Source organism: Notolabrus celidotus, chromosome 12, assembly GCF_009762535.1.
Source record: "Notolabrus celidotus isolate fNotCel1 chromosome 12, fNotCel1.pri, whole genome shotgun sequence".
Lineage (NCBI taxonomy): Eukaryota > Metazoa > Chordata > Actinopteri > Labriformes > Labridae > Notolabrus > Notolabrus celidotus.
Genome location: NC_048283.1, coordinates 8222307 through 8234719, shown reverse-complemented (window position 1 = coordinate 8234719; position 12413 = coordinate 8222307). Strand labels below are relative to the sequence as shown.

Sequence of the window (12413 nt, the reverse complement as noted above, 5' to 3'; positions counted from 1 at the left end):
GAAGGTAGAGGAGAAAGCAAAACACAAACAAACAAACAAAAAAGAGAGGAAAAGGAAAGTACAAATAGCATCATATGATTAAAAATGACAAAAAGCTACATAAGTACATGATATGACAGTCTTTGAGAAAGTGTCCATGGAGATATAACAGTTGGCGTTTTTCCTGCATTTACTTGTAAATACATCTTTCATTGTTTCATTATATGTTTCATGCATTGTCTGAGAAATCCTCGTACAGACAGAATAACACGATAATTTATCAATAAAGATGGAATAAATGTTCAGGTGTGCAGGAGGAAAGAGTTTCCTAAAATTAAGCAATTTATCTGTGTGGCTGATAATGGTAAATGTGCAAGACACATCATATTAATGCAGCCTCAATACCTTACAATGTTAATGCTCATACTATTAATACTTGATATGTAGAATTATTCAAGAAATGTTCCCTGAGCACCATCAAACTGCATTTTACCGTTAGAGCAATGTCTCTAAAATATCACAACCTATAAGAGGTGGTCGCATATAGCTCAGTGTGCATGCAAGGATAGTTTTATCAAGCATCTCTTTGGTCATGTGTCTGCTCTAAGCGTGTCAGTGTGTGTCCCCATGACCACACCCCGGCCACACTGAAAGAAAGTGTGCACTTCAGCATGTTCCATTGACCACCGCAGTACTGCAAGCCTTTGCACATCCACAGTTCCAGAACACCTCGTAGAACAACAGACATGGACTGCAGTGCAGCGGCCTCACATCCCAGGCCCTCCCCCATCCCCCAACACCATCACCCCTCCCTCTCCTCTCCTGACCCCCCAAAATACCCCCATGTAGTTGAGTGTGAAAGAGTCACGTGGCTTGTGGCCCACCAGCTCAAGTGGATTTGTTCTGTGTTGATTGTTTTAAAGGATTTTGCCTCCATCGACAGAAAAGTGGAGGGGATAACTTTTTGGAATTCAGCCTAGGGCTTCCTCTTTGACGCTCACTCCTGGCTTGCACTCTCTCTCACTCTTTCCCTGAGGAAAGCCTGATCCTTAAGAGGGCTGACTTATTCTAAGGAATTCAGGTAAGATGATGTTTGACCTTTTGTTTATTGCTGGATCTACATGAAGCCAAGTGAAAGAATTGGGAGTAAAACCAATAAATGCATATTAAAGCGTGTTCACCTGTGTCGGTCCTACAGGTGGTTCTCATGTGATGGCCCTATTTTGTAAAAGTGTGTGTTAGATTTCTGGTGAACTTTTTCAGAATCTCTCTTATTGCAGTGTTACCCACAGGTGGTTTTTACTTTGCAAAATAGACCCACACATTTCTCAATATTTCCTGGTTCACTATAAATTCAAGGTTTATCTGCTTCCTCCCTACTGTGACTCAGAGCCTCTACGCAAGAGTGTGTGATGTATGTTGTTCATACATACTGATAACTTGGTACAAAATCATGCTGACATGCTGACTTAATGCTAACGTTGGCAAGTTTTTATATCAGATTATAGCTTATTACAGTCTTTGGAGCCACACACAGGCATCATTTTCAGCCGTTCATTATTGGGTTGACTTCGATCTACCAAAATAGATCCTATTTGTTGTCATTACAAAGACACAAAGATGTGTCTCTCTATGCTTCAAGTTGTTTGCAAGGTCACTGAGGTTTTTTTTTTGCAGCAGCGAGTATAAAACCATGTTCAAACAGAATGAGAGTGCCGGTTTCTATTCGTTGATCATATTGTGGTTGAAATGACTGCTCTGTACAGGCCAGCAGCTCTCATGCCAAACACTGTTTTGTTGTAACAGCTAATTGCACAGTGAAGACAATGCAACCTACTTACCTACATAATTCTGACATCCCTTTTATGTATCTTCAGACAGCATAAGAAGGCGAAAGAAGGGACTTGTCTTTTTGGAGATTCAGAGGTTTGAAGTCGCCTGAATGTTTAGAAAAGTGGGCTTCTTACTTGTGAATATGTTGCTCTACAATCATTCTGGGTGAAACTTAACAGATAGTATAAAAGTTATATCTATACCAGAAGCTTGAATTAAGTTGCCCTGACTTAAAGTCAAAGATAAGCCCTATTTAAACTTGACATGCTAGCCAACATCACAGTACACTGACTGGATGTAGAGCCTTCTTCACCTGTAACCTCCTCTCTTGCATTAGCATCTGTTCCTTTAGGTTGTAGCTATCTCATATGATTATTTATTGAAGTATTAACCCTCAAAATGAAGCTGCAAACCTGCCAAAAGTAATGACTACAACATTACTACTGGTTTAACCACACAACTAAGTCCTTGTCCTTTCTTTCTGCACAGTGCATAAAGCCTAAACCCCTGTCATAGTGTCACTCATGATGTACAGCTTCATGGGAGGGGGCCTATTTTGTGCCATTGTGGGGAACATCCTGCTGGTGGTCTCCACAGCCACAGACTACTGGATGCAGTACCGTCTTTCCGGCAGCTTTGCCCATCAGGGCCTGTGGAGGTACTGCATGTCTGGCAAGTGCTACATGCAGACTGACAGCATCGGTGAGTGAGTTCTTCAAAAATGTCTCCTATGTCTCTCTGAGGTACAGCATCTCTTCCCACAGTTCAGATCTAATCCAATGAATGCACAAGGTAATATAAAGGCTTTCCATACTGTTGGGTAGAATACATTTTTCTGGTGACTTTCAGAGATATGAAGTGAAAGTGTAGAAAGGCCGACCACAACAACAGAAAAAGTGTTAAAAATATATATATTCACACCTTTCACTCAAACATTCTGCACTGAAAGTTGTTGTATTTAGATACAACTGTACTGTAAACAAAATGATAACATCAGCATGCTAATATGCTTACACTGATGATGCCAGAATTTAGTCGACCATGTGAACATGCTAAGCTTTGCTAATTAGCATTGAGATGCAACCTCAAAGTGGTGAAAAATGAAGCGTAAAAACTGAACTGCAGTGTCCACTAGGGGCTACCCCCAAAAGCCCAGAAATCCCCATTAACACCCATGTTAAAATGTCAATTTTCACAGCAGATATGATCATGTTTACAGCCTGGTATAAAATAAAAAAGTGTTTTGGTCTTCATAACTTTTGACGTCATTCTGACAACTTTATTGGGCTCGTATGTTTTGAGTAAAATGTGGGTAAAAGCTATGCAGGATAAGGCCTAATTAGGGTCTTAGCTAATTAGACTCACAGGTGAGTGTTTTGCCAGACACAAAGGCCTTAATTCCACCTAATTGTGCAATTCTAGATTAGTCAACAGTTGATGAAAGACAGCATTTCCAATATGGCAACTGCAATCTTGGATGTCCTAACACTCCTCTAGAAACTAGAGGGTGACGTCAATGAGACTGTCTATGTTTTACGTAGTCCACAATTAGCATTAAACTCAAAGTGAAGATGTGACTGATGAGAGTGGTATTTGGTTTCACACAAAAAAAAACTCAAACCAAGTGTATTCATCAAATTTGTTGTCAAAACACCTAATCTCTCTTAGCATGAGCCAAACTCACTTTAAACATTGAGATATTGAATCTTATTTCATGATGATTATTAAAAAAAAAATAGACCAAATTGCTTGTAATGAGTAAAAGTTGCTGCAAGTGCAACAACTACTGGGTTCACTTTTGGTCTTCAAATAAGAAACATTTCTGTTGCTGCACTGTAAGCTTTTACTACTCATAACAAGAAATTCAGGCCTTATTTTTTTGCTCGTAGTTTCTTGAAATAAGATGTGATATCTGCACTTCTGTGGTGAATGTAACTAAAATTAAGTGTAAAGAGATATTCCAATTGAACTGAATAACATCAAATCAGTTGCCAAATGTTGCATGGGAAATCCCACAAATGTATCATTTCCCAGCAGTCTTATACACCTACTCAAAGTGCTTAACAATACATGTCTGCAATCACCTGTATACACACATTAATACACGAGTGGCAGAGACTGTTATCAAGCAGTCATCAAAGATATTCAAATAAATCCTAATGGAGACGTGTGCACAAGAGCCGTATTTTAGTGCAGCAAAATAATAAACTCATTGGGACACCAGAGCACACACCAGGAGAAGACAGATGGCGCCAGCTTGTTTGTTAAGGACATTTCCATAATGTAATTTCAGTTGAAGTAATATCTAAATTATCATTCTGATTTCGGCTCACTTTAATTCCTCCAAAGTGTGTGGACAAAGAAACAATGAAATGAAATGATGTAAATGCTATCTCAGAGTATGGTGCCGTTACTGTTGCTGTGGCTGCTTGGTAAACATTTGTAAAATAAACAGAGAAGTTCCCCTGAGTAGAATTATGTAACACGTGTATACCAGGACCATAATCTGTACTTCTCCACTGTAGTGAGATTGTATTACACATAGGTCAAGGTGTGCACTGTAAAAAAAATGAGCCAAAAGTTAAAAACTGTAAAGAAAAAAAGTGTAAGATTCATGTTTATGTGTTTTATTAAACATATCTTTATGTTCTCTCCCATGTTCCACTCCACATCCTCAGCCTATTGGAATGCCACTCGTGCCTTCATGATCCTCTCTGCCATGTCATGCTTTGCTGGCATCATCGCAGGAATCCTCTCCTTCGCTCACTTCTCTGCCTTTGAGAGGTTTAATCGCTCTTTTGCTGCTGGGATCATGTTCTTCGTTTCAAGTGAGTCATGGACATATGAGTTACATAATGTCATGGAACAAGTTTTCCCCATCTCACCTGCCATAAAAGTTGCAGCATTACATATATTTGCATATCATGTAAATCCCCACCTGACAAAAACCACAAAAAGGGGACTTTTGCTTTATTAATTTCCATATTTCTCCCACTCTGCCCATCATGACAGCTCTCTTTGTTCTGCTTGCAATGGCCATTTACACCGGGGTGACTGTGAACTTCCTGGGCAAGCGCTTTGGAGACTGGCGCTTCTCTTGGTCCTACATACTAGGCTGGGTGGCACTGCTCATGACTTTCTTTGCAGGTTTGTTCAAATGAAGACGTGTAGCGGATCACATCAGTGTTATCATTATTTGGTGCTTAAAAAAAAAAAAAAATAAAAAAAATAAATATATATATATATATATATATATATATATATATATATATATATATATATCAGCTCTGTCAAATTTAAAATCACCAATACAATTTTGTCACACAAATTATTTTATTCCCTCTCAATATTTAGTTAATACAGTCTTGTCTGCTCAACACTCATGAAATAATAGCTGCCATGTGATATGAAACTCGCACAGTGGTAAAAATGTTATACACAAGCAATTCAACTGTTTCTGTTGTATATATAAAACTAGTTGTAAATGTCCCATAATGCTTTTCTGTCTTGCAGGTATATTCTACATGTGTGCCTACAGAATGCATGAGTGCAGAAGAGTGGCGGGCCCTCGTTAAAGTTAACAGGACAAAATGCAAGGCTGCAAAGGAAATCAATCTCTGTTCAAAGCTTACAACTTGTTGTAAAATAATAAAATTTGGAATTTTGCATTGGCACTGAACAGGTGTTGCGTTTTTTGTCATGGAATGAGATGTAGTTTTTTCGGGGGAAACATGATAGACTTGGGCTTTAAAAAAAACAGAAGTGATACAACAACCTGTACAGCATTACACATTTTAATATGATACTACCTAGTGAAATAGTAGCATTGAAGCTTGATATGCACTGCTTGTATTGATAGCTAATATTTTAGTTTGAATTAGTGGCTTCTTTGTTTGATTGTGAAGCCTTCTTTCTAAAAATTGACTTCTCACTTGTGCAGCGGAAAGCAGAGGAGGAAAAGTAGAAGATGATGGGATCAATGCAGGTGTTGAAGGTGCTAAGTAGCAAAGTGTAGTATCTCCATGTCGGGCTCTCACCCTGTATGTACCCCACTAAGTGGGTCATGTTAAATGGCAGCACACAAATGAGAAACACAGCTAGACTCCCCAGAGCCATGCCGATGGCCTTCTGCTTCTGCATTGGGGAAATCCTGGGGCGGCGGTACAGGATCAGGATGCAGCTCAAGTAGCAGTATACACAAATAACAAAAGGTATAAGAAAGCCCACAAAGAAAGACTCAAAACGCACAGGGAGAAGGACCTCTAACTGCTTCTCTGTGAAGTCCTCATAGCACATGGTGCTGTTTCCATTGTACAGAGCTGGGTGGTAGCGGACAATGATAATAATGCTGCAGTGTGCTGCTGAGACAAGCCAAATAACAACACTGGTGACTATCCCATACACAGGTTTGTGCAGCTGATGATAAGTAACAGGAAAAGCTACTGCAATGTAACGAACCACACTGACCGCCATCAGCAGCAAGGAGCTGGTGTAGATAGTGGAGAAGAAGATGAAGGAGGTGATGGAGCACAGAAAGCCGGGCAAAGTCCAGTTCATGTCAGAGGTTGCCTCGTGCATTTTGAGAGGAAGGATGATCAAGAAGAGCAGGTCAGAGACGGTCAGATTGAGGAGCAGGATGTCTGTAGGAAGAGGCTTGGAGTGGATCTTCACACTGAAGGCGTAGAGAGCCAAGAGGTTGGCTGGCAGGCCGATAAGGAAGGAAATGATGTAGACTGAGAGGATGACCTCAGTCCTCACCACCTCATCCATTATGACCCTAAAACAAAGGACAAAAATCACCAATTAAAAGGGACAAATGTGGACAGGAACAAAAAAGACAGCTCGCTATTAAAAAGTGCAACGATATTGTTATTTGCTCTAAACATTGCAGTGCCTAATTATGTCTTTATAGCTTTAGCTACTGCTTTACTACTATAGAACATGTCTCCCTTGAGGATGTCCAACACCTGGCAAAAATAATAAATAAATCATTATAAATAATAAAAATAGAAACAAATAAAAAATTGATCAATAACTCAACATTCATGCCCTCCAAAACCTGATCCAGTATGCCACTAACATTGTGGGTATAGCTTGCTGAACAGCTGCTCTAAGTAACCCTTCTGTGATTGGTTGGCAATCACAGATGTTAATTTGGAGTAAATTACAACTTCCTCTGATTTATTTAATTTATATTCATTTTTCACACATGGTAAGGAGCGCAAAAAGATCATACAACACAGGTAACAAAATGACAGCACAAGTCATGACTTGAGAATAAGAAATATGACTTACCAATGGAAGGACATTCCTCAACAAAGCATCTCATTGACCAATGTCTTTTGGCTGATCTGATTGCAATAACGTAATTAATTTTAACACAGGTGAATGGTAGAATGTCACTTTCATAAGTATCTTTCTCTGTAATTTAAAATCTTATATTCAAATAAATATGGTACTTGTCAGCACAATGATCGTCATCACAAAGGTTACAAATCCTCTGGTAGGCCTTTATATCTGCCATTTGACCATAGGGTTCCACTGTTATTCACTCTGAAATCACAGATAACCTGTCTATACTTTTGGTTTTTATATAATGAATACTTTCCCAGTTTGATCTCTTGTTTAAATTCTACATATAAATCATATTATGTCATATTTCTCAGTACACACATGCTTATTTTTTAATTACATACACTTTAAATGGTATGTCTTGATGTCCATTGTGTGTTTAGCTTTTCAGGAAATTTGAATTCTAAATGATTGTGTCGTCCGCAATGACAAGAAACAGACTTGGTATCTGCCATCAATCCAAAGCTCAATGACAGTTTTAACCTTACAGCTAGTTTCCAAAGCATTAGTCGGTTTGTCACAAGCATGTAGATCTTATATTAATCCAATTAAGTATACTTATATTTCAGTGTTTTCTTTCTTCTGAAGAATTTTGCTCACTTAGAGAAACTAAAGTCACAAATGTGGCACGAATCTCACAACAATCCCCAAATAACCAAGCTACAGTCAGCATGCAAGCTCCATGTTCAAACACTAAATGCTGAAATTAATTTACAAAAATGATCAGCAATGTTAGGACTAACAAGGTGAACATGTCAGCTTACCTAGATGTGGATGTTCCCAGAGAGACACTTAAAAAGAAAGCAAAGCAAAGCAGCGTGTTGTTTGCCTTGCTAAACTTTTCCCGAAAGACATCCAGCATATGACTTGTGAGTTCAAATATGACCTTGTGTATCACTTGTGTATTGTGCTCTATCCTACCTTTACTGTCCAGTAAACAAACACAAGATGATTAACAATGTATAACATGCAAAATGAAAGCTCATGTTTGCTTGTATATCATGTCAATACAGGATCTCCTGTGTTTTCAACAATGGATACACAAACTTTACAGCAGATCTCTTTTGTTGCCTGGGAACCATAGACTGTATAAAATATGTTACAATGTTACAATGTCATTTAGCAGACGCTAGACAAGAGGAAACAAGATCAGTAAGAGTAACAAAGTGCTTCAAGTCAATTTGGGTGCAGGTACTGCCAAGCAGTGTAAAGGCAATGCACAAAAGTAAGTAAGGATTTTTATTTATTTTTTACTTTTTTTCAAAATAAGGAACATCTACAATGAAGCAACCAATTTAAGACCTTCCATTATCATCATCAACAATTACCATCACAACAATAATTACCAAAGTACCAAGTGTTGTGTCACTCAAGAGCTGAACACAGAGTAGAGCAGGACAGTGCGAGTCAACTGTAGCTGGAGGACATGATCTGCCACTGGGGGTAACAGTGGAGAACAGTCTAGCTAAGTGCATAGTGCTTCCTAAAGAGCTGGGTCTTTAGCTGTCTTTTGAAAGTAGAGAGGGACTCTGCAGATCGAATGGAGTTGGCCAATTCATTCCACCATTTAGGGGCAACAGAAGAGAAGAGACGAGCTAGTGATTTTGAGGCCTTGTGTGCTGGAAGCACTAGGCGCCTTGCAGAGGCTGAGCGTAGCGGGCGATAAGGGCAGTAGACCTGGATGAGGGGTTCCAGGTAAACTGGAGCGGTTTTGGTGACTGCTTTGTAAGTGATGATTAGAGTTTTGTATCTGATGCGAGCTGCAACTGGAAGCCAGTGTAGCGAAATGAGCAGGGTAGTGACATGAGCTGTCTTAGGCTGGTTGAAGACCAGACGTGCTGCTGCGTTCTGGATCATTTGCAGAGGTTTAACTGTGAATGCAGGGAGGCCTGCCAGTAGAGAGTTGCAGTAGTCAATGCGTGACATTACAAGAGGAAAATATGGATGTAGTATCCGTGTTCCCGCCTGCCAATCAAGTCAGTTGTGCCTCTCATTGGAAGACTCGTAATCTAAATATCTTCAAAATTTCTGCAATAAAAAAAAAATCACCCCCCTACAGTGTGCGCTGATCAAGAAATGAGCTATCCAGACTACACTCGTCTTATGTACCAGGCTGTAAACATGTTTATTTCTGCTGTAAAGATCGTCTTTTTTGAATTGGTGTGTATGTGGTTTGTGGTCCGGTACTTCCGGAGTCAGCCTCAAGCAGATCCTTGATGAACTGCAGTTTTTAGCACTTCCGCATTGGACTCAAACTTTTAGACCATCCACCCATCCATCCATCCATCCATCCATCCATCCATCCATCCATCCATCCATCCATCCATCCATCCATCCATTCATCCATCCCTCCATCTATCTATCCATTCAGCAAAGGATCATCTATCTATCCATTATCCACCCATTCATCATCAATCCATCCATCATCTATCAATCATCTATCTATCCATCCACCCATCAATCCATCCACCCATCAATCCATCATCCATCATTTATCAATCAATCATCCTTCTCTTCGTCCATACACCACCAACCATCAATTATCCACCCTTCCATCCATCATTCATCGTCCATCCATCCATCTATCCATCCATCCATCCATCCATCCAGCAATCAATCATCTATCCATCTATCAATCCATTATCAACCCATTCATCCATATTTCCTTCATCCATGCATTATCCACCCACCCACTTTCATCCACCCTTTTGTTCATTAATCCATCAATTCATCATTTGTCCATCCATCATCATCCACCTATCCATTTGTCCAAACAGCCACCATCATTCATCCATCCAACCACTATCATCATGTACCCACCCATCTATCAATCAACATCTATCCATCCATCCATCCATTCATGTCTCCATCATTCATCCATCCATCCATGCATCATCCACCATCTATCCATTCAACCATTGATAATCTATCAATCCATCATCCACCCACCCATTCACCATTGTTCATTCATCCATCATCATCAATCAATCCATTTGTCCATACACCACCTTCCATCCATTATTCACCTGTCCATAAATCATCATTCATCAATCCATCCATTCATTCTTCCATTTTCCATCCATCTATTTTCCTTTTCTTATCATGGGCCGGTCACCGTTGTATCAGACCAAGCAATTTGCCTAAAGTTGCGTCAGATGCACAAACCACCTTAACTTTGAACTCTGTTTCACATAATCATCTCCTCATGTACACCATCACTTATGGAAATAAGCCTGGACCTGACTCATTGTAGTTAGGACTGCAGAGCTGATACTGCTGCTGCAGCTGCTTGATAAACACTAGTAAAATAAACAGAGAAGTTCCACGGAAATAAAACAACATGACCCATGTAAACAAGGACCATAACCTGAACTTTATTACTGTACTGGAATGAATACAATTATTGCAACTCATATTTGTCTTCGTTGTTTTGGGATTGTGTTGTAGGTCCAGGTGTGCACTCTAAATGTATTAATTTAAAGGCAGAACATTTGTAGTGATATCTTCAGTTTGTCTTGAGACAGTCAAAAGAATTATGTGGACATGTTTAATTTATTTTTTATGAATTTTAGTATGAACCTATTCATATCAGTTGAAATAACATTTTTTAATCAATTTTCGTACATGTCTATTTTATTCTCTCCCATGTTCTACTCATCCTCAGGCTATTGGAATGCCACTCGTGCCTTCATGATCCTCTCTGCCATGTAATGCTTTGCTGGCACACTTATCTGCGTTTGAGAGGTTCAACCGCTCTTCTGCTGCTGCTGCGATCATGTTCTTTGCTTCTGGTAAGTCATGGACATGTGAATTATATAATGTTATTTTAAAAGTTTTATGGTTCTCTCTATCTCATCTGCCATAAATGTTGTAGCGCTACATCAATTTGCATATCATGTAAATCTGCTCCTGAAAAAAGCTGTTGATACATGACTTTCAAGAACAACAACCTCTAGCAATATTACTGTTATTAATTTTAATACCTTGCTCTGCTGCTCACCATGAAAAATCTCTTTGTTCTGCTTGCAAATGCTACTCCAGGTTGACTCTCAACTACCTGGGTAAGCACTTTGATGACTGGTGCTTCTCTTAGCCCTACATACTAGGCTGGGTGGCACTGCTCATGACTTTCTCGACAGGTTTGCTCAAATAAAAGGGAACAGTAAAGTTCAATGTCATTACTTTTTAGTACCGGGCCATGTTAAATACATGACTTTGACAGGTCAACACACCATGACAACAGTGATTAATTTTTGACAGCTGAAATAGGATGCTGGGGACGACCTGATCACACATGTCATGTCAAAACGATCTGTGGAAATGAATCAAGTGTATTTCCCCTGTGTCTATTGTTACTGTACCTGCTCTGCAATCCAAGCAATGGCAGCAGAGCTTGGGAGTGTATCTCTGAGTCACAAATTACTTTGAATTAGCTTAAACCGGTTTTGATCATTTTTGGTGATAATAATAGTGTTAAAAGTTGTGACATCGCCTAATGTATCTTTAAAGATGTATCAACTGCAGAGCCCTGACAAGAAGGAGAGCTGAATAAGGACAATATACACATTCCTACAGATCTCTTGTCTAACTTCACCATCAGTTTAATGTGAGTTTTAATAAATTAGCAGGCTAATGTGTTAACTTCACCATTAATTAAAATGTTCAGTTGAATGTCAATTAATGCTGTATGGAAGCACTACCAAGTGTGAAATTTGAGGGTTTATTTTTAAAACTCTAAACTTAAAGGTACATCCAAACAGTGGATTGTTGCTTATAGCTTGGGGTGGCAGTAGCTCAGTCCATAGGGACTAGGCTTGGGAACCGGATTCAAGCCCAAGCATGGATGAAGCTTGGCAAGTGGACTGGTGGAGAGGTGTTGGTTCACTTGAGCAAAACACCAAACTCCCAACTGCTTGGAGTGCGCTGGTTGATGGCAGCATCCTCACTCTGAGATCTCTCCCTAAGTTCATGTCCACTGCATGTTTGTGCATAAAATTGTATGTATATACCAAACTGTGTGTGTAGCATGACCAAAAAAAAATATAACACAAGTGGAAAAATTTAATTTCACCATAAAGTACTTTATTGTTTCACTAATAAAGTACATTTCTTCTTCTTTCTTCTCTTTATATTTCATATTCTTACAACAGTTCTGACTTTAAAAATCAAATACAATTTAAAAGAATAAATCACCAGTACAATTCTGTCGTATAGATACTTTTATTTACAGTATTGAAGGTGCTGCTGTT

The 12413-nt window shown here is 39.2% G+C and overlaps 2 protein-coding genes across 2 annotated transcripts; one reads left to right on the top strand and one right to left on the bottom strand.

Annotated features, from left to right (window-relative positions):
• Positions 1 to 2047: 2047 nt before the first annotated feature.
• Positions 2048 to 5465, top strand: lim2.5 (lens intrinsic membrane protein 2.5). The gene is made up of 4 exons (XM_034698277.1): positions 2048 to 2514; positions 4491 to 4640; positions 4825 to 4959; positions 5326 to 5465. The coding sequence occupies exons 1-4, from the start codon at positions 2337 to 2339 to the stop codon at positions 5385 to 5387; spliced, it is 525 nt and encodes a 174-aa protein (XP_034554168.1). The 5' UTR covers positions 2048 to 2336; the 3' UTR covers positions 5388 to 5465.
• A 214-nt stretch (positions 5466 to 5679) lies between these two features.
• Positions 5680 to 7162, bottom strand: LOC117822703 (free fatty acid receptor 2-like). The gene is made up of 2 exons (XM_034697567.1): positions 7108 to 7162; positions 5680 to 6589 (listed from the first exon to the last, which is right to left on the bottom strand). Exons 1-2 carry the CDS (start codon positions 7119 to 7121, stop codon positions 5680 to 5682), a joined length of 924 nt encoding a protein of 307 aa, XP_034553458.1. The 5' UTR covers positions 7122 to 7162.
• Between the last annotated feature and the right edge of the window lie 5251 nt (positions 7163 to 12413).

What these genes read in the sequence shown, in the direction of transcription:
- lim2.5 (XM_034698277.1), top strand. Translation starts at nt 2,337, where the DNA reads ATGATGTACAGCTTCATGGGAGGGGGCCTATTTTGTGCCATTGTGGGG. An exon ending in GATCATGTTCTTCGTTTCAA is followed by an intron (nt 4,641 to 4,824) that starts GTGAGTCATGGA and finishes CCATCATGACAG; the next exon opens with CTCTCTTTGTTCTGCTTGCA. An exon ending in GCTCATGACTTTCTTTGCAG is followed by an intron (nt 4,960 to 5,325) that starts GTTTGTTCAAAT and finishes TCTGTCTTGCAG; the next exon opens with GTATATTCTACATGTGTGCC.